At 35.7% G+C, this 21,199-nt stretch overlaps 2 protein-coding genes across 7 annotated transcripts in view; both read right to left on the minus strand.

Annotated features, from left to right (window-relative positions):
• The window catches only part of LOC123546327 (uncharacterized), a 313,757-nt gene extending 307,037 nt beyond the window's left edge, over positions 1 to 6,720 (minus strand). For 4 of the 6 annotated variants that reach the window (XM_053551859.1, XM_053551862.1, XM_053551858.1 and 1 more), the window contains exons 1-3: positions 6,563 to 6,720; positions 2,878 to 2,965; positions 418 to 560 (exon numbers count right to left, since the gene is read on the minus strand). In XM_053551859.1, coding sequence (XP_053407834.1) covers positions 418 to 560; positions 2,878 to 2,965; positions 6,563 to 6,704 — 373 coding nt within the window. In that variant the 5' untranslated portion in view covers positions 6,705 to 6,720. Of the gene's footprint in view, positions 1 to 417; positions 561 to 2,877; positions 2,966 to 5,890; positions 5,952 to 6,002; positions 6,055 to 6,562 lie in introns of those variants that run through there. The other 2 variants (XM_053551861.1, XM_053551860.1) reach the window with 2 other exon arrangements.
• A 5,159-nt stretch (positions 6,721 to 11,879) lies between these two features.
• LOC123546328 (uncharacterized) overlaps positions 11,880 to 21,199 on the minus strand; it is a 234,024-nt gene continuing 224,704 nt past the window's right edge. Inside the window, exons 83-84 of the mRNA XM_053550673.1 lie at positions 18,953 to 19,079; positions 11,880 to 12,069 (exon numbers count right to left, since the gene is read on the minus strand). Coding sequence (XP_053406648.1) covers positions 11,880 to 12,069; positions 18,953 to 19,079 — 317 coding nt within the window. The remainder of the gene's footprint in view (positions 12,070 to 18,952; positions 19,080 to 21,199) is intronic.

The following is a 21,199-nucleotide window of genomic DNA, read 5'->3' on the forward strand; positions in this document are numbered from 1 at the left end:
CAGTATATAAATTCTATGCCAAACTTGCCATAAATGAGTATATTTAAAAATTTAACCCAAACTGTGGGTGAGTAGCTTTAACAACAACTTTGAGTTTTCACAGATGTGTTTCCTCTGTCGAGACTAACTGTAGCTCAAAACTAAACAATTTTCTGATAAATACTGTAAAAAACTGCAATATTTCCTTGCAAAATTTTGTAAAATTTTTAAAAATACACTATTATTCAAAATTTTGTTGTTTTTTTTAGCCTGCACATCCGTGTAGTCTGATCATGATCTGAACTGTTCGCCATTCAGTCAGTATCCTTTTGGTAATCACCCCTTTTAACAGTTAATGGTGCTGTTCGAATTGAAAGATGGACAAGTTCATTATAGAACTTTAGCAGGGTAAGGGTTAAAAAAAAAAGGCATACTTACCAGTACAGTTTGTCCACTGGTTGTTAAAATAGTCATATGGTTTGTATAATTTCACGAAAAGATGGCTTCTTATCACTTTATCACTACATGTTGTACCAGATGGTAGTCCCGATTTCACACAGTGCCACAATATGTTATATATTCTGTAAAGCAGGTTAAGTGAATTATTAGAAAAATTCCAATATATCCCAAACACTGATCTCATCACTGATTCTAACACAACCCTATTCATTTTATAATTAAAATAAGAAGGCTGAAAATTGTGTGTCATTATACAACAATACATTTTTCTGATGTCACAATTATCACGTCATAGCCTCAAACAACACAGTGGCGTTCTGGAAAAGAAACCAACAGAAAACAGGCAAATATTTGATGGATGTCATCAATGATGTACATAAAAATCCTTGGTAACATGTTAGAATCGAAATAATATATATCTCATTTAATGATTTGCTCTTGAATAAAATAATGTTTGTTGTTCAGATGCATATTATTATGTAATTCTTTCACATCTGCACTCCAAACGACAAATCACAAAATAACATATATTATTTCTTAGATAGTCACTGTTCAAAAATTTGGTGATTAGGAATTATATCGCAAGGGCACATACTGAGTGATCTTTAAAGGTTATTAGATTTGTATCGAGAAATATGCATGAATTCTACAGAAGAAATATTGCGCGACTTTAGAAGCAAAAGAACGAGTGCATATTTCTCAATCTTTTTCTTATATACTTATCTACACTTAAAATCATTATATAAACGATATAAATAAGTTATTAAGCCTGGGTGAAATTGAAAATATCGCTGTTAAAGAACTTTTAAATGCGATGCCATACATGAAACTGACGTCACACACCCAATATGAAATTTGAACGTCAATATGGACGTTTCAGATCCCATTGAAACCTAACAGAGTTTTTAAATGAATATGTAATAAAAATATATATGCATCTGAACCACAAAACAATGATCTTATTCACAGAAAAAATCACAGAGAAATATTATTTCAATTTTAACATGACATTCACCATATTTTGCCAGTATTGTCTTGCTTTCCTTTTGCAGCTATGGTGTTAGTACCATGATGTATAAATAATGATTTTATCACATACTATCATCACACTCTCAGCCATCTTTGTCTGATAGGAAACAGGTCATGTTAGAATTTCCTTTGAAGAAATTTTTTTTTTATTGTTGCAACATTATAAACTGGATAATGTCTGAAATAGGTTTGTGTCTGCAATTTTAACTGGTGAACAGCACAACCTCACTACAAGGTGTGAGTTCTTACAAATCTAAATATGGTTGTTGTCTTTTAAACAAACTAAGAAATAACAAGAAATTTGCAAAACAGATCAATATAGCCCAAAGTTCAAATGAGGAGGAAGTAAAAGTCAAAGATTTTTGTGTGTGTGCTTGTGTGTGAGAAGGGGATGTAATTTGGCAGTGGGTGTGGGATTTTTTTTTTACATGGAGAGGGGGGAAGATGGTGGGTGCTAAGAATGAGTGTGTAAACTCAATTTGTGATTGTGACCTTGACCTTTGACCTACTGATCAAGTTCTTGCACTATGCACATCATCTCATGCCACCTACCTATATGCTAGGATTGAAGACAATACCTTGAATGGTAATCAAATTATGCTCCAGACATGAAATTGATCTCCATTTGTGTTCTTGACCTTTGACCTTCCAACCTAGTTCATACACTCTGCACATTGTGTCATCACCACCTGCTTATATGACAAGTTTAAAGCCAGTAACATGAATACTAAAATATTAAGTTATTCTTCAGACACTAAATGTAAGTGTTAAATTTGACCTTTGAGCTCCATTTGAGACCTTGATCTTTGACCTACTGACATGATTCATGTGCTCTGCAAATTGTCTCATCGCCATCTACAGTCAAACCTGTCTATAAACACCACCCTTGGGAGAACCAAAATGTGGTCTTTATTGGGAGGTGGTCCTTATTCACTGCTTAAAATACACTGTAAATGTTAAAATGGGAAACAAAACATGTGGTCTTTAGAGCCAGATGGTCTCTGTTCAGAGGTGGTCTTTAACACAGGTTTGACTTTATCTATATACCATAATACATCTGTTTTCCCAAAACGGGCATATATAATTGAACCAAACAAAAACCAGTATAGAAACATAAAACAGGATGATATTACACTGGTTACACTCAATATGAATTTGGATGATAAACCCATGAAAGGAATGGTAGCTTTACTGATCAAAAACTGCTGAAGAAAAATTGATACAAAAAAAAAAGAGTTTTTTTTGTTTTTTGATGGATTTTAAATTCTATTGACACAATTTTAGGTTATATGATGACTTTCTAGCTTTAGATTGTGAAGGAAGACACCAAGGTGCCCACATATATTACTGAAGAAAATGTTAGAGCACCTGAGCAGGACTACATTAACCTTCTGAAGAATGTCTACATACCTGCAGCCCCATGAGTCATACATCTGGTATTGTATATCTTTCAGATAGCATTGCTCAACTAGTGCCGCTAACTGTATTTCGCATTCATCTAAGTCGAGCAAAAAGAAAAAACACATTTTTAGGTTTAAAAAAGGCATGTACATAGCAATAAAAAAACCAAACATATATATACATCATAGCAAACAGAAAAAAAATCTATATATCAAGAAATCATCTCTTCTTACTACGGATACATACCTATCAAAAGGCAGACTTAAAAAATGCATCCAAATTTAAAAATATAAGTTAAGATCAATTTAATACCAACGAATTAACCATAACAAGTTTCCGAAGCTCTGGTCACATCTTTTAGCAGTGCATTTTGACTTCTGCCTTTTCCCCAGACCTCCTTGCCAAGATGAAAGCCTGTGCTTTTTTGATTTTTTTTTTTTTATATAATTAGCATTTTCAAATTCAGAGGAATAAAATAAGTAAGAATCTTTACAATTTTACATTCAAAGCAATTCTGAACTTCTATTAAGTAGAAAGATATTGGAAATGGAATCTTTGTAATCTAGTATAGTCTGTTTCAGAGATAAAGAACATACTGGGGGGGGGGGTGTATTTGAAATCTTACCATCCAGACATTTCCAGATGTTTCTTTCAGACATGGAATTATTCTGTAACCTTTAGCCTGCTGGCGGCAAGTTATTCTGACTTTGCGACCAGTGCAGACCAAGATCAGACTGCACGGATGTGCAGGCTGATCATGGTCGTTCGCTATTCAGTCAGTAAATTTTCAGTGAATACCCATTCGAAAAATAAATGGTATTGCCCATAATGAATGTGGACCTGTCCATTTTAGAAATTCAGGCTTTCCAGCAAGCCATTACAAAAAAGTAGGAGAAAAAAAGGAATAAATGTGGCAAAAAAGTAGGAGAAAAGTAGGAAAAAATTTGGAAATTTGACGAAAAAAGTAGGAGTTTACGTAAGCTACAAACTCTGACAAAAAAAGCTTTTGGCACAAAAAAGGGCTTTTGCAATGGAATCAATGACATTTCACTGTTCACAATTGAATGCACTAAAGACGCACCTACTGAATCCAAACTACTTTCATATACCACAGTATATACTTTTTTTGAACAGTGACAAAAACACTCCAATGTGTTAATTTACATTCATTTGGGGTAGGTGAAGGGGTGTCCCCTCCCGCAGGAGAAAATTTTCATTCTGGGGGTCAAAAAATGCATTTTTACTACTTCTGATATAATAAGAGCTGTCCGTAAGACAGCAAATGCTCGACTACTCGAAATATTGTCCCAGAAGCAGGAAAATATTACCCAATATGTTAAAATATCAAAAGAGTTTTAAGTTCAAAAGGGGACAAAATCTGACCAAAATGCATGTCAGAGTTATGTGACTTGATGCTATCAACTAGTTTTATAACCCCAAAGGCACATGTGAAGTTTCAACTTAATATCTGCATTTGTTCTGCAGATAGTAACTTGCACGCAAAACTTTAACCAGAATTTTCTAAGTCCAAAAGGGGGCATAATTTGCCTAAAATACATGTCAGAGTTATGGGACTTAATCCAGTGAGGTTGGTAATTGATCTAGAAAACGAAAAAATAAGTTTCAAATCTATATGCCTTTAAGTAATAGCTGTATGTACTTGCACGCAAAACTTTAACCAATGATTTTCTAAGTCCAAAGGGGGCATAATTTGGCCAAAATGCAGGTCAGAATTATGGGACTTGATGCTATCAACTAGTTTTATAACCCCGAAGACACATGTGAAGTTTCAATTCAATATCTGCATTAGTTTTGGAGATAGTAACTTGCACCCAAAACTTTAACCAGAATTTTCTAAGTCCAAAAGAGGACATAATTTGCCCAACATACATGTCCCGAGTTATGGGACTTGATCCAGTGACAATGACGATGACAATGACAAATTTTATTTGCTCTAAGGCCACCGGCCCATGCAAAACATATACAACAAATTATAATTTGCTCAAAATACATGTCAGAGTTATGGGACTTGATCCAGTGAGGTTGGTAATTGATCTAGAAAACGAAAAAAAAAGTTTCAAATCTAAATGCCTTTAAGTAATAGCTGTATGTACTTGCACGCAAAACTTTAACCAATGATTTTCTAAGTCCAAAGGGGGCATAATTTGGCCAAAATGCAGGTCAGAGTTATGGGACTTGATGCTATCAACTAGTTTCATAACCCCGAAGACACATGTGAAGTTTCAATTCAATATCTGCATTAGTTTTGGAGATAGTAACTTGCATGTAAAACTTTAACCAGAATTTTCTTAGTCCAAAAGGGCGCATAATTTGCCCAAAATACATGTCAGAGTTATGGGACTTGACCCAGTGAGGTTGGTAATTGATCTAGAAAAAGAAAAAATAAGTTTCAAATCTATATGCCTTTTAGTAATAGCTGTATGTACTTGCAGGCAAAACTTTAACCAATGATTTTCTAAGTCCAAAGGGGGCATAATTTGGCCAAAATGCAGGTCAGAGTTATGGGACTTGATGCTATCAACTAGTTTTATAACCCCGAAGACACATGTGAAGTTTCAATTCAATATCTGCATTAGTTTTGGAGATAGTAACTTGCATGTAAAACTTTAACCAGGATTTTCTAAGTCCAAAGGGGGCATAATTTGCTCAAAATACATGTCAGAGTTATGGAACTTGACCCAGTGAGGTTGGTAATTGACCTAGAAAAAGAAAAAATAAGTTTCAAAGCTATATGCCTTTAAATGATAGCTGTATGAACTTGCATGCAAAACTTTAACCAAGGTGTGACGCCGACGCCGACACCAATGCCAGGGTGAGTAGAATAAATGATAAAGTAGCAGTAATAGGAGGTTTTATAGAAAAGTAGGAAAAAATAGGAGCACTATCAAAAAAGTAGGAAAAAAAAAATAGGAATGCTGGAAAGCCTGGAAATTTATCAGGCTCAGGTTTAAGTAATCTTTGTTATCTACTCTGGTCTGTTTCAGAGTCTTTGAAATGTTACCATTCAGACATTTCCCAATGTCTCTTTCAGACATGGAATTACATAGGGAACCTTTGTTATCTACTATAGTCTGTTTCAGAGATATTGAACATAGGAGTCTTTGAAATCTTACCATTCAGACATTTTCCAATGTCTCTTTCAGACATGGAATTACATAGGGAACCTTTGTTATCTACTATAGTCTGTTTCAGAGATATTGAACATAGGAGTCTTTGAAATCTTACCATTCAGACATTTTCCAATGTCTCTTTCAGACATGGAATTACATAGGGAACCTTTGTTATCTACTATAGTCTGTTTCAGAGATACTGAACATAGGAGTCTTTGAAATCTTACCATTCAGACATTTTCCAATGTCTCTTTCAGACATGGAATTACATAGGGAACCTTTGTTATCTACTATAGTCTGTTTCAGAGATATTGAACATAGGAGTCTTTGAAATCTTACCATTCAGACATTTCCCAATGTCTCTTTCAGACATGGAATTACATAGGGAACCTTTGTTATCTACTACAGTCTGTTTCAGAGATATTGAACATAGAAGTCATTGAAATCTTACCATTCAGACATTTCCCAATGTCTCTTTCAGACATGGAATTACATAGGGAACCTTTGTTATCTACTATGGTCTGTTTCAGAGATATTGAACATAGCAGTCTTTGAAATCTTACCATTCAGACATGTCCCAATGTCTCTTTCAGACATGGAATTTCTTAGGGAACCTTTGTTATCTACTATGGTCTGTTTCAATTCAGTCTTGTCACAGGCAGTCTTCAATCTCTCTGTAACATCCGCTCCACAACTGGCATACATATTGAGACCACTGAAAATTCAAACAGAAATTCTTGCCATTTAAATTTAAGCAATTTATAGGTGTAAGAAACTAGAATAGTGGGAACACTGCTCCATATACCCTCATGTTGAAAAGTTCTTTCATAGAACACAAAAGAATAAAAACAAATTAAATTAAATTCATTCAAAAGTCAATGTCTGTGATTACACATGTTTCTCTAAATAAACATAAGTGTATTATGTCAGTTCCATTATCAATCTAGTTCTTGTAAGGTCAGAGAACAAATCAGTTCTCAGTGAATATACCAGCTCTTGTAATATCAGTGAATATACCAGCTCTTGTAATATCAGTGAATATAACCATTCTTGTAATATCAGTGAATAAATATGAGTGAATATATCCATTTTTGTAATATCAGTGAATATATTAGTTCTTGTAATTACAAGTGACTATAACCATTCTTGTAATATCAGTGACTATACCAATTCTTGTAAATCAGTGAATACCAGTTCTTGTTTTGTTAGGCATATACCGATTCTTGTAATATATGTGACTATACCAGTTCTTTTAACATCAGTGAATAATACCAGTTCTAGTAATATCAGTGAAAACACCAGAGTGAATACATCATTTCTTGTGATGTCAGTGAATAGCAGTTCTTATAAGATTATTGAAAACACCAAAGTGAATACATCAGTTCTTGTGATGTCAATGAATATAGATTTTCTTGTTTTATCATCAACAACAGTTTTTGTAATGTCACTGAATATTCACCAGTTTATGGGAAAACATAGCCTAAAATATGTCAGCAATAAGGACAGTTTAACGCAATACAGTAAAACAAATTTTGTTTTGAAATACACTAAAATGGATACATTGTTGTCAAAAAAATGGTAATTGTTTATTCGTGACGTCATGTATGTAAAATTCAAAATCACTTAAAATAAATAAATAATTAAGTACATTAATTGTACTGACTATATGAGGTGTAAATTTGGTGAAAATAATGAAATTTAACAGGTAATTATTTTCAGGATATACCTTTTAATTTGTGAAATTTGAATAAAATCCAGTTGCAATATTTCACTCCCGTATGTCTTGAGTGCATCTTTCATAACAAACTGAAGTATTAAATTATCACATAACGTACTTATGTCTATAAATCCATTTTGTGTGACATCCGGGGTGGTGGTTCAGGTTTAAAAAACTCAGTCCATACGAAGATCGATGCATTGGTCCTATTGTTGCTAAGAAATGCCAACTTTCAAAGTTTGACCTCAATGAATCTCATGCTGCAAAAGCCATAAATACCAATATTTGACCTCACGGGACATAACTGGGAATCCTCATGAGAATTCACAATGTAAAATAGGAAACATGATCTTGCAGTCATATCATTATAATTTGTTAATCATCTACATGGCTGCATGTCATAGACAAGTGCAAGAAAAGCTAATTGTACCTTTATTACTCTGGATACCTAATTGGGATTGGCTTCAATAAAAAAAATACCCAAGAATCTAATTCCCAATTTTTCATTTATAAATTCAAATCCATATGAAAAGCTCATTGTGCGAAGGCAAAATTAATGCTGTTTCAGGGCCAAAAAATCTAGAAGTTTTCATAATGCATTCAGGTTTTAAAAAAAAGTAATATGTTAATATCTTACTGCAATTAAAGTTTGTTCCAGTTATGTAAAAATTCAAATATCAATTTCTTACAGCTATTGTTGCAGACAAAGTCAAAATAGCTAATCAGTGGTCCCTTTCCAGGCCATAACCAACACCAAAATTTGGGATTGCCCTGGATTAAAAAACGAAACTATGTGTAAAGTTTAGGTCAAGTTTGAGTTAAATACAAAAAGATAAAATTTTAAACCACTTCATCGTGATCAAAACAAGAAACATTTTATTCATATGCAACAACACACTACCCGACTACCTGATGAAGGTGATCAAAAAGCTCACCTGCACTATTGACTGAGCCAAAAAACATAGATGTTTTACTATGATGTATTAAATGCAATTTCATTATGGAAAAAACATTAGTTTCCTCAAAATTGACCAATAAAAAGATCAAGTACTATGTGCATGAACAACTGTAGCCAAAGACAAATATGTTTGAACACAGTAAATGGAATAACTTTCGGTCAAAAAAGCAAAGGAATGTATTACATGAATTTAAAAAGATGCAAATTGTGCATCAAGAAAAGAATGATAGTACACAAGACTTACTGTTTGCTTACAGACAAAATGACTGTAGGTGATACATGAAATACTTTGCTATAACAGGCAATTGAATTGGAATAGGTATAACATTTACGACCAATTTTGCCCACTAAAAATATAGTATCATTAGACCAAACTTGCCCAGAAGAAAGAATGATAGTTACATAACAAGTCCATAAGAAAAATATTATAATTCCATAGACTAACTTGTTGCAGAGGGAGTGGATGGTGATTTACATAGACCAAAACTGTTCCCTAAGACAAACGATGATAGTACTACATGTTGCACAGAAGCAAAATGAAGTTCATAGACCATACTGTTGCCACAGAAGCAGAAGATAGGAATACAGAACCAAACTTAGCCCAGAGCAACATAATTAATTATATCCATGGACCAAACTGTTGCCACTAGAGCGCAAAGCGAGGAATAACATAGACCAATTTTTGTCCTAAGATGACACAAAATTGTAGGTCAATAAATAGACAAACTTTTGCCACAGAACACAAGCCATGCATGGTAATAACATATCCAAACTTCCATAAAGAGGCCAATGTTGGTGAAATTATGGACATTTCTGCCATAAAAGCAAAGAATGTATAATAACATAGCAATTTATAAAAAAAATATTGGTGATTACCATGACCAACTTTGCAAAAAGGCGCAAATTATAAATATCCAAGTGACCAAACTTCTTTGCAGCAATTTGTACATGACCACACCATTTCAAGAGGGCAAAATGATCGTTCCACCAAATGCCACAGAGCAGAAATGTAGGTATTCCCAACTGTGCATAAACAAGAAATTCTTATACCAGGACCAAACTGTTGCACAGAAGCAAAAAGATATAATAACCTAGACCAATTACTGTTGCCACAAGAGGCAAAGATCATTATATATGTAATAACATAACCAAACTTGCCATAACGAGCAATAGATAGGTGATATATGGACCAAACTTTCACGAGGCAAAGAAGAAGTGAAACATAGAATTATAAAGTTACATGTATGTGATTTCCATGGCAAACTTTCGAGAGACAAAGAAATTAATTTCTTAGAAACTCCAAAAGCAATGATGAAGTATACCAAAAAGATGCCACAGAGAGGCAAAAATGTGAAACCATAGACCAAACTGTTGCCAAAAGAGCAAAGAATGATAGGGGATAATAACATGACCAAACTGTTGCCATAAAGAGGCAAAGAATGATAGGTGATACCATGGACCAAACTGTTGCCACAGAGAGGCAAAGAATGATAGGTAATACCATAGACCAAACTGTTGCCACAGAGAGGCAAAGAATGATAGGTAATACCATAGACCAAACTGTTGCCACAGAGAGGCAAAGAATGATAGGTAATAACATAGACCAAACTGTTGCCATAGAGCCAATGACAGGTGATGCCATGGACCAAACTGTTGCCACAGAGAGGCAAAGAATGATAGGTAATACCATAGACCAAACTGTTGCCACAGAGAGGCAAAGAATGATAGGTAATAACATAGACCAAACTGTTGCCATAAAAAGGCAAAGAATGATAGGTGATACCGTGGACCAAACTGTTGCAATAAAGAGGCAAAGAATGATAGATAATACCATGGACCAAATTGTAGCCATAAAGAGGCAAAGAATGATAGGCGATACCATGGACCAAACTGTTGCCACAGAGAGGCAAAGAATGATAGGTAATACCATAGACCAAACTGTTGCCATAAAGAGGCAAAGAATGATAGGTGATACCATGGACCAAACTGTTGCCACAGAGAGGCAAAGAATGAGGCATAGACCAAACTGTTGCCATAGAGAGGCAAAGAATGATAGGTAATACCATGGACCAAACTGTAGCCATAAAGAGGCAAAGAATGATAGGTGATACCATGGACCAAACTGTTGCCATAGAGAGGCAAAGAATGATAGGTGATACCATAGACCAAACTGTTCCCATAGAAAATCAAAACAATGACAGGTGATGCCATGGACCAAACTGTTGCCATAGAAAACCATAGAAAATCAGAACAATGACAGGTGATACCATAGACCAAACTGTTGCCATAGAAAATCAAAACAATGACAGGTGATACCATGGACCAAACTGTAGCCATAAAGAGGCAAAGAATGATAGGTGATACCATGGACCAAACTGTTGCTATACATACAAACAATGATAGATGATACCATGGACCAAACTGTAGCCATAGAGACAAAGAATGATAGATAACAGACCAAACGTAGCCATAGAGACAAAGATGATGATGACACATGGACCTAACTGTTGCCATGAGAAATGAAAGATGAACATGACCAAACGTTGCATACTACAAAGAATGATAGATAACCATGGACCAAACTGTAGCCATAAGAGGCAAAAATGATAAGTGATACCATGGACCAAACTGTTGCCATAGAGAGGCAAAGAATGATAGGTGATACCATGGACCAAACTGTTGCCATAGAGAGCAAAAAATGACAGGTGATACCATGGACAAACTGAGCCATAAAGAGCAAAGATAAGTGATACAGGACCAATGTTGCCATAGGAGGCAAAATGATAGTGATACCATGGACAAACTGTTGACAAAGAATCAAATATGACATGAAACATGGACAAAACTGAGACCATAGACAGTCAAAGAATGATAGGTGATACCATGGACTAAATTATAGCCATAGAGAGACAAAGAATGATGTGTGATACCATGGATCATACTGAAGTAACAGAATGTGACACCATGTAAAATGTAGTCATAGGGAGACAAAGCATGTAACAGTTTTTGAAATTAACATATATTCTACTCTTAAAAGTGATTTTTTTCTATGAAATATGCCAACATTTTCTGAGCTTGCACTAAAGGAATTAAGAGCCTATTATGACATTTCTTGTGGATGTAGAAAACAGCATCTAGAGCAGATTTCAGGAGTAACTCTGTTAAAATATACAGGATGAATAAAGCATTTTACAGTGTGCAAAGCTTATAACCTACCTTCACAGTTGGGATATGCCTTGGCTGGGGTAGGTTCATATTCACATTCCAGCTGTCTCATGGCAACAGAGGATGCTGCAATGATACGCCTTAGAGCTGCAGCAATCTCGTCTGTGTCACAAGTAGCATCTACTTCTGTTGTTACTGCATTCAAACAGCTACCTCCTAGAGATACCAGTCTGTTAAAAAATACACAATTAAAAAATACACAAAACAAAACGAAACTACCTGATTTTGGAAAAAAATCAACAAAAATCAATAAAATCTGTAAGAACATCCTTTGGAAGCTCAGAATGCAACCAAGCAAAATAACAGCAGACTAAATGAGTCTGTTCATGAGAGGTATTGAAAAATGCAAAACCCCTCGTGACCGCTAGCACCGGCTTTAGCAGAATTCTATTACAAAGAGACTGACTGGACTCCTTGATCCTAAAGACCCGGAAAATATAACAACACTGAATCCAAGTATGGGGACACTTTTTACGGCCTCCATATTGCACATAAAAATTGCTGTTGTGATAGTTGATAAAATCTGTAAGAAGATTGAGCTGCCTATATATCATGTATGTTAATCAGTGTTCGAGTTGCTGTTGTTTTTCTTTTAGATTTGTGTTTTGAAAAGAAGTTCAGCAAAAGGGCTAAATTCCTATCTCAAATAAAAAATAATAAGAGCACTACCTGTGGTTGCCAATGAACTTCTAGAAGTGTTGGACAATATGTAAGAAAAGAATTATAGTTAAGATTTTTTAAGTACAAAAATGGCTATAATTCTGACAAAATGCATATCAGAGTTATGGTTCTTGGCCTACATAGTCCCCTAATGACTACAAACAAGTGTGCACAGTTTCAAAGCTGCAGCTCTTATAGTTTTTGAGAAAAGGTGACATACACAAAAAAATTAACCAAGAAACTCAAATTTTCTAAGTTTAAAAAGAGCCATAATTCTAACAAAATGCATATCAGTGTTATAGTTATTGGCCTACATAGTTCCTTAATGATTATAAACAAAAGCGCAAAGTTTCAAAGCTGTAGCTCTTATAGGTTTTTTAGAAAAGGTGACACAAACAAAATTTTAACCAAGAAACTCAAATTTTCTTAGTACAAAAAGGGCTATAATTCTGACAAAATACATATCAGAGTTATGGTTCTTGGCCTACACAGTGATAATAAACAAGTAAGCAAAGTTTCAAAGCTGTAGCTCTTATAGTTTTTGAGAAAAGGTGGACCTAAACACAAAATTTTAACCGAGGTCAATGCCAAAGATCAAGTGATGACAATACCTCGTAGATTTTTTTCAAAAATCAGACAAGCTAAAAATATACGATGAAAACCTGAAAACAACAATTACAAAAGAACAGGGCCATGACGGCCATAAAGAACTTAATATGCTTGACATACTGAACATCGCGACGCTATCAACATGTCATGTCTTGATTTGCTTATTTGTTTTAGGTTTAGCTGCTCCATTTTTCGAAAGTATTTGTCATGTAATGGTAGGCAGTTAACCCAACCAGTGTTCCTGGATTCTGTACAAGAACTACCATGTTCTCAACAAGTAACTGCCAACTTCTCCACATAATGCAGAGGTGAAGGATGAAATGAACTGCGCCATGAGAAAACCAACATAGTGGCTTTGCGACCAGCATGGACCCAGACCAGCCTGCGCATCCGCGCAGTCTGGTCAGGATCCATGCTGTTCGCTAACAATTTCTCTAACTGCAATAGGCTTTAAAAGCAAACAGCATGGATCCTGACCAGACTGCGCGGATGCGCAGGCTGGTCTAGATCCATGCTGGTCACAAAGCCACTATGTTGGTTTTCTCATGGCGTGGCTCAAATTATTCCTGACACAATGTCTGTTATCAAATTGTCACACAGAACAAATGTCTTGCCCAGGGATTGCACTCATGACCCAACGATCAGTATATCTGCCATCTCCTGAGCCAGGTGGGCCGACTACACCATAGCTTGACATCATACATGAGGTCACCACTAAAGCAAGTAGTCCAACTATTGAATATTTTTCCATTTCTGATGGGAGTTGAACACAGGATTTTGTATTCGTTAGTGAAATAAATGCTGTACCTTAGACAGAAAATTCATATGTATATCATAAATTTGTTTTTATGACTTGGCAAGAAAAAAGAATGTCAAGAGGAACAATCCGCAAAATCTGGCAAACATCTATCATTAAGTTCATTGGTTAACAGTTTAAGTTAAGTTCATTGTTTAACAGTTTTTATTTTGAAGCTCTCGTAGTGCACTCAGAACCACTTGAACAAACTTGAAGAATATTCATTTAATAATACCACAGACTAAGTTTGGTGAAGATTCATCAAGCAGTTCAAGTAAAGAAGTTGTTTAACAGGAATTTCTATTTCTGGCTCCAGCAATCCATAAAAGAGATTAAATGGAATCTCAACAATCTTAGAGTGATCAATGCAAGGGTGCAACATAGCAAGTGGCAAGAAGGAACAAGAAAGAGCTCATCAGAAGAAGTTGTTTGTAGTTTATATCCTACTTTGCACTGGTGGCCAGTAAAATGGGCCAAGCTGAACCATATCCACAAACCTGAAAGAATTCTACACAAGGATGCTAAGGGCCAACTTTAGTAAAAGATCCATCCAGCTGAAAGTGTTTTTGTTCTATTTTATTTTCTGGCAGCCCCTGAAAACAGCCTGATAAAACCACTGGCAAAAAACAAAACAAAAAAACTTGAGAGAGGCCTATATATGGATGCTAAAGAACAAATCTGGTAACAATTTATCTAGCAGTTCATAAGAAATATTCATTAAAATGTGTTTCCTTACATTTAGCTCTGTCAGAAGCAGAATATTTTGAAAAATCTCGAGAGGGGTCTATGCAGAAATGCTACAATGTTTGATGAACTGCAATAAAGTTTTCATAAGAAGAAGTCACTTAAATGTTTTTTATCTGGTGGCCAAACAAAACAAACTTGAGAGAATCTGTACATGCTACAGACCTTACAGACCAAGTTTGGTGAAGATCAATTCAGTGCTTCATGAGAAGGAAACATATAAAGTTTTCTTTCTCTATTCTTCCCTCTTGTAGCACCGGAAAGGTGTCAAGTGTAACTATCTGAACAAATCTGAGAGAGGTTTGTACCCAGATGGTATAGACCAAATTTGGTTTGATTCAAACAAGTAGTTTCAGGGAACATATTTGAAGTAAAAAGCACTGACACAATTCTACAGATACCAATACTTATAGCTCACACAGAACAGAGTCAATAGCCCAAGACAGGAAACAACTCTACGAAATGAACATAAACAAGAGGGTCATGATGACCCTGGATTGCTCACCTGGGTTATATGAGCTACATGTTTCAAATGTCAAACTGATGCTAAAATATTAGGAAAGTAGGTCAGTAGGTCACATTCATGGTCACTGAAAGTCATTTTTTAAGATCGGTGTGCAACTGTATCTTAACAAGAGCTCGTCGAACACGAAATGCCCCCCTTGATGCATTCAGTAATTGCACAAGGAACAGAAATTATATGCTCACTGTAAACAAGTTCTACCATTCTGGTTTAATCTGACCTTGACCTTTAACCTATTAACCTAACAAGAGATTACAGAGTGATCTTGGTGCCATCCACTGAGCCATTTCTGAATGTTCCAAATTTCAAGACTAGCTCAAGGTCAAAATCAATGTCAAATTTCTTTTCGGTACAAAACAATGTGCATGTGGTCCAAATTTGAAAGCTGTGGCTTGAGAAATGTGAAAGCAGGTCACTAGATCAATTTCAAGGTCAAAGTTCATTTTGGTAGACAGAACTATGCATGTGCTTCAAATCAGAAGGCTGTAGCTTGAGAAATGTGAAAGTAGGTAATAGGTAAAAATCAATGTCAAATTTCAATTCAGAAGACAAAAATATGCATGCGGTCCGGTCAATAACAAGGTCAAAGTTTTTTTCGGTACACAAACCTATGCATGTGGTCCAAATTTGAAGGCTGTAGCTACAGAAATGTGAAAGTAGGTCACTAGGTCAAGATCAAGGTCAACTCATGTCAAGGTTCATCTTGCCACTCAAAACTATACATGTGGTCCAAATTTGAATGATGTAAGTTATGGACATGAAGGTTCTAAGTTTTTCCCTATATAAGTCTATATGAACCATATGACCCCTGGGGCGGGACCATATTTGACCCTAGAGGGATAATTTGAACAAACTTGGTAGAGAACCACTAAATGATGCTACATTGCAAAATATTAAAGCTATAGTCTTTGTGGTTTGGACAAGAAGATTTTCAGTTTTTCCCTATATAAGTCTATGTAAACCATGTGACCCCCGGGGCGGAGCCATATTTGACCCTAGGGAATAATTTGAACAATCTTACTAGAGGACCACTAGATGATGTCATATACAAAATATCAAAGCCCTAGGCCCTGTGGTTTTGGACAAGAGGTTTTTCAAAGTTTTTTCCTATATATGTCTATATAAACCATGTGACCCCCGGGGTGGGGCCATATTTGACCCCAGGGAAATAATCTGAACAATCTTGGTAGAGGACCACTAGATTTTGCTACATACCAAATATCAAAGCCCTAGGCCCTATGGTTTTGGACAAGAAGATCAGAAATCGTTTTAACTGTTCCTGGCCAATGTGACCTTGACCTTTGACCTAATGACCTCAAAATCAATAGGGGTCACCTGCTGGTTATGGCCAACCTAACTATCAATTTTCCTGACACTAGGCCCAAGCGTTCTAGAGTTATTGCCTGGAAACCATTTTACTGTTCCTTGTCACTGTGACCTTGAACTTTGATAAACTAACCTCAAAAACAATAGGGGTCATCTGCTGGTCATGATCAACCTCCCTATCAACTTTCGTGACCCTAGGCCTAAGCGTTCTTGAGTTATCATCCGGAAACCGTTTTACTGTTCAGGGTCACTGTGACCTTGACCTTTAATATACTGACCTCAAAATCAATAGGGGTCATCTGCTGGTCATTACCAACTATCCTATCAACTTTCATGATCCTAGGCCCAAGTGTTCTTGAGTTATCATCCGGAAACCGTTTTACTATTCAGGGTCACTGTGACCTTGACCTTTGACATACAGATCTCAAAATCAATAGGGGTCATCTGCTGGTGATGACCAACCTCCCTATTAACTTTCATGATCCTAGGCCCAAGCGTTCTTGAGTTATTATCCGGAAACGGATTGGTCTACATTCCGACCGACCAACTGACCGACGGACCTACCGACCGACATCTGCAAGGGGGGCATAAAAAACAAGAAAGTATGTCAGCAGGTCACATTCATGGTCACCGAAAGTCAGTTTTATGATCAGTGTGCAAAACTGTACATGTCATCCAAATTTCAAGGCTGTATCTTAAAACAAAGAAAGTAGGTCAGTAGGTCACATTCATGGTCACTGAAAGTCAGTTTTAAAATCGGTGTGCTGAACTGTAAATGTCATCCAAATTTCAAGGCTGTATCTTAAAAAAAACAAGAAAGTAGGTCAGTAGGTCATATTCATGGTCACTGAAAGTCAGTTTTAAGATTTGTGTGCAAAACTGTACATGTCATCCAAATTTCAAGGCTGTATCTTAAAAAACAAGAAAGTAAGTCAGTAGGTCACATTCATGGTCACTGAAAGTCAGTTTTAAGATTGGTGTGCAAAACTGTACATGTCATCCAAATTTCAAGGCTGTATCTTTAAAAACAAGAAAGTAGGTCAGTAGGTCAGTGTCACGGTATGGTGACCCCTTATCACTTGGGGTCATCAGGTAATATGATCTGATAATTTTTGAAGTATTTTTCCTATATAACTCATACAACAAGTGACCCCCGGGGTGGGGCCTCTTTTCGCACCAGGGGCATAATTCGAACAATCTTGGTAGAAATCAACTAGGCAATGATACACATAAAATATCAAAGGCCTAGGCCTTGAACTTTCAGACAAGAAGATTTTTAAAGTTTTTTTCCTATATAAGTCTATGTAAAACTTGGGACCGCCAGGGCAGGGCCTCTTTTCACCCCAGGGCCATCATTTGAACAATTTTGGTAGTAGACCATTAGGCAATGCAACATACCAAATATCAAAAGCCTAGGCCTTGCAGTTTCAGGCAAGAAGATTTTTAAAGTTTTTTCCTAAATAAGTCTATGTAAAACTAGGGACCCCTGGGGCAGGGCCTCTTTTCACCCCAGGGTAATAATTTGAACAACCTTGGTACAGGACCAAAAGGCAATGCTACATACCAAATATCAAAGGCCTAGGTCTTGTGGTTTCAGACAAGAAGATTTTTAAAGTTTTCTTCCTATACAAGTCTATATAAACTATGTGACACCCTGGGCGAGGCCATATTTGACCCTAGAGGAATAATTTGAACAATCTTGTTAGAGGACCACTAGATGATACTACATACCAAATATCAAAGTCCTAGGCCCTGTGGTTTAAAACAAGAATATTTTCAAAGTTTTCCCCTATGTATGTCTATATAAACCATGTGACCCCCTGGGCGGGGCCATATATGACCCTAGGGGGATAATTTGAACAATCTTGGTAGAGGACCACTAGATGATGCTACATACATTGTATTTATGTTGTAAATGGCAAAAAAACATGTTTATGTTTATGCTAATAAACTTTTGAATTGAATTGGTAGAGGACCTCTCGATGATGCTACATACCAAATATCAAAAGCCCTTGGACCTGTGGTTTTGGACAAGAAGATTTTGGAAGTTTTTCCTTTCGGTTGCTATGGCAACCAGAGTTCTGCATGAATTTCAATTCTTTGGGCAATTTTGAAAGGGGGGTCACAAAAGGATCATTCGTGTGAAGTTTGGTGTAAATCTGCCCAGTGGTTTTGAAGAAGAAGATTTTTTTAGAAATTGTTGACACACGACTATGTAAAATAAACAAATTTTCTATTCAATTTATGTTTTGACTAAATTTACCCATTTTATGGTTTCTTACCAGTGAAAAATAGATTTGATATTTTTTACTGTGAAAAGACCAGAATGATGATATGTTTCACTGCAATGTCTCGATAATTCACTGAAAAACATGTAACACAGAATTATACTAACTTGCACTGCTGATCTTGTCCAAAGTGTGAGAGGTTCTTTAACAGATGTTCCACACATTCCATGCTGCCATTCATTCTAGACAGTATTGGGATTCCACATTTTTTCATACTGCTGTCAGACATTTTTTCTTAAAATAAAAAAAAGAGAATTATATAATATTGCTTCATCCAATACTGCCTTCTTTTGGTGAATATCACATCATGTTCAATGACTAAAGAGTCAATAATTTTATTTATAGTTTTATTCCCCATTCTAATTAGTCGTATTCACTACACAAGAATTGTAAATGATGTTTTTGGTTTCTGGTTTCCTACCAGTTTAGAATTAGCCAGTTAGAGTTAAGGAATATCAATGCTTTTAATCAAACATTTTCAAAACCTATTTCATGGAAATTAAGCTATCAGCTGTGATTTATTTATCCTATTTTACTCGGTCAAATAAAGAAAACAGAAAGCGGCTGTTTTATCAAATTAAATCTTGCCTCAGAAGTCCGTATATGACTCCACTATTCTACCTGTATATCTCTTTAACCTTTAGCCTGCTAAATTTCTATAATAGACTGATCCATCATTTAATCTGGGCAGTACCATTTATTATTCAAAGGGGTCTTCACTGAAAATTTACTGACGGAATAGTGAACAGTGCAGATCATGATCAGTCTGCACAGGTCGCAAAGGCAGAATCAGTCGCCACCAGCAGGCTAAAGGTTAACATAACTTTAACTCCAATCATACTAGACAATTTCTCTATTACAATGTCACGGTGCCAAATGCTTCTCCTAGTTCAGTCAATACTTGTTTTATAATTCTTTAAGATAACTCAAGTTGTGTGCTTGAATTGCATCTTGGTAAAGATCTAGTTAAACCTTTTTGATTTTTATAACATTAATAAGAAAAAACTTGCAGCTTGTTGTTGTCTAAGTCATTTTTTGCCATTAAAATGAGTAGTGCTGTTAAATGAGGGGTTGCCATGACCCCAATAAGGTTTCAACCCTTTGACCTTTAGCATACCTGCTGAAACTTTTTTCTCTCTGCTTTCCATTTTTTTTATAACAGAGATATACAGAAAGTAAACTTTCTAAAGCAAACAAGATTGAAAACATTTTTTTTGTATGCTCTGTTGCTAAAGAGAGGTGAATTTACTGAGAAATTATGGTTATTATTGAGGCAACTAAGGGCAATTGCCTCGGTCAATTTGTTTTTCTGTCTCTATCACACAATTTTTTTAACAGTGCCTTATGCAAAAACTAAGCACAAGAATGCATTTTTATGACATATTTTAACTTTTTCTCAGGAGAGGCCTCCAAATCTCCAACCTGCTGAGATATCCACCCCCAATTATTCATTGGCACTAAAATGAGTGCCTTCAACATTAAAATTCCAATAATTACAAAGAATCAATGCCCTTTCAAATTTGCCTCAGACAAATTTAGCATTTGGCTACAGTCATGGTCTAACCTTTGTTAACATCACTTTGAAAAACAAAAGATCTTTTCTTTCATATTAGACAAAATTCTTAGTAACTTATCCTCTGCCAAGCAACGACCTGTTTTCAACATACACAGGCTTCCCAGCTGTGCTCCCTCTTGCAATGAAAATTTCTTTCTTTTTCTTTCCAAAAAAAAATGGCATGAAAAAATAAGAGTGCCAGAATGTCACAATATACGCCACACAGCAAATTTCTTTACATTAGCACCTGTATTTGCAAATGGAATTTTATTTTGTGGTTGTTTACTATGTATTTTTTAGTAATTATTGTAATTCTTTTGTTTTTCTAAGTCCACCAAAAAATTCCTTACCTGGAATAAAATACACCTGAAATTTGAAAGTATGTTGTACCACAGAAAAGTGGTCTTGGTTTTTCCCTATGGCCAATTATAAAAAAGTTACAATGTAAGTTATTTATAGTAACAACTAAGGGAAGTTAATCTAAAGAAGGGACCTGTGCATGGCACTCCGTCTCATGATGGTGTATAATTGTGCCAAGTTACATAAAAATTGCTCCATGCATGAAGAAGAAATGCTCTGGACAAAGTCATTCTTGTATCTGACCTTTGGCCTCTAAGTGTGACCTTGACCTTAGACCTAGGGACCTGGTTCTTGCGCATGACACTCCGTCTCGTGGTGGTGAACATTTGTGCCAAGTTATATCAAAATCCCTCCATGCATGAAGAAGAAATGCTCCGGACAAAGTTTTCATTCTTGTATCCTTTGACCTCTAAGTGTGACCTTGACCTTAGACCTAGGG

Source organism: Mercenaria mercenaria, chromosome 9 (assembly GCF_021730395.1).
Source record: "Mercenaria mercenaria strain notata chromosome 9, MADL_Memer_1, whole genome shotgun sequence".
In the NCBI taxonomy this organism is placed as follows: Eukaryota; Metazoa; Mollusca; class Bivalvia; order Venerida; family Veneridae; genus Mercenaria; species Mercenaria mercenaria.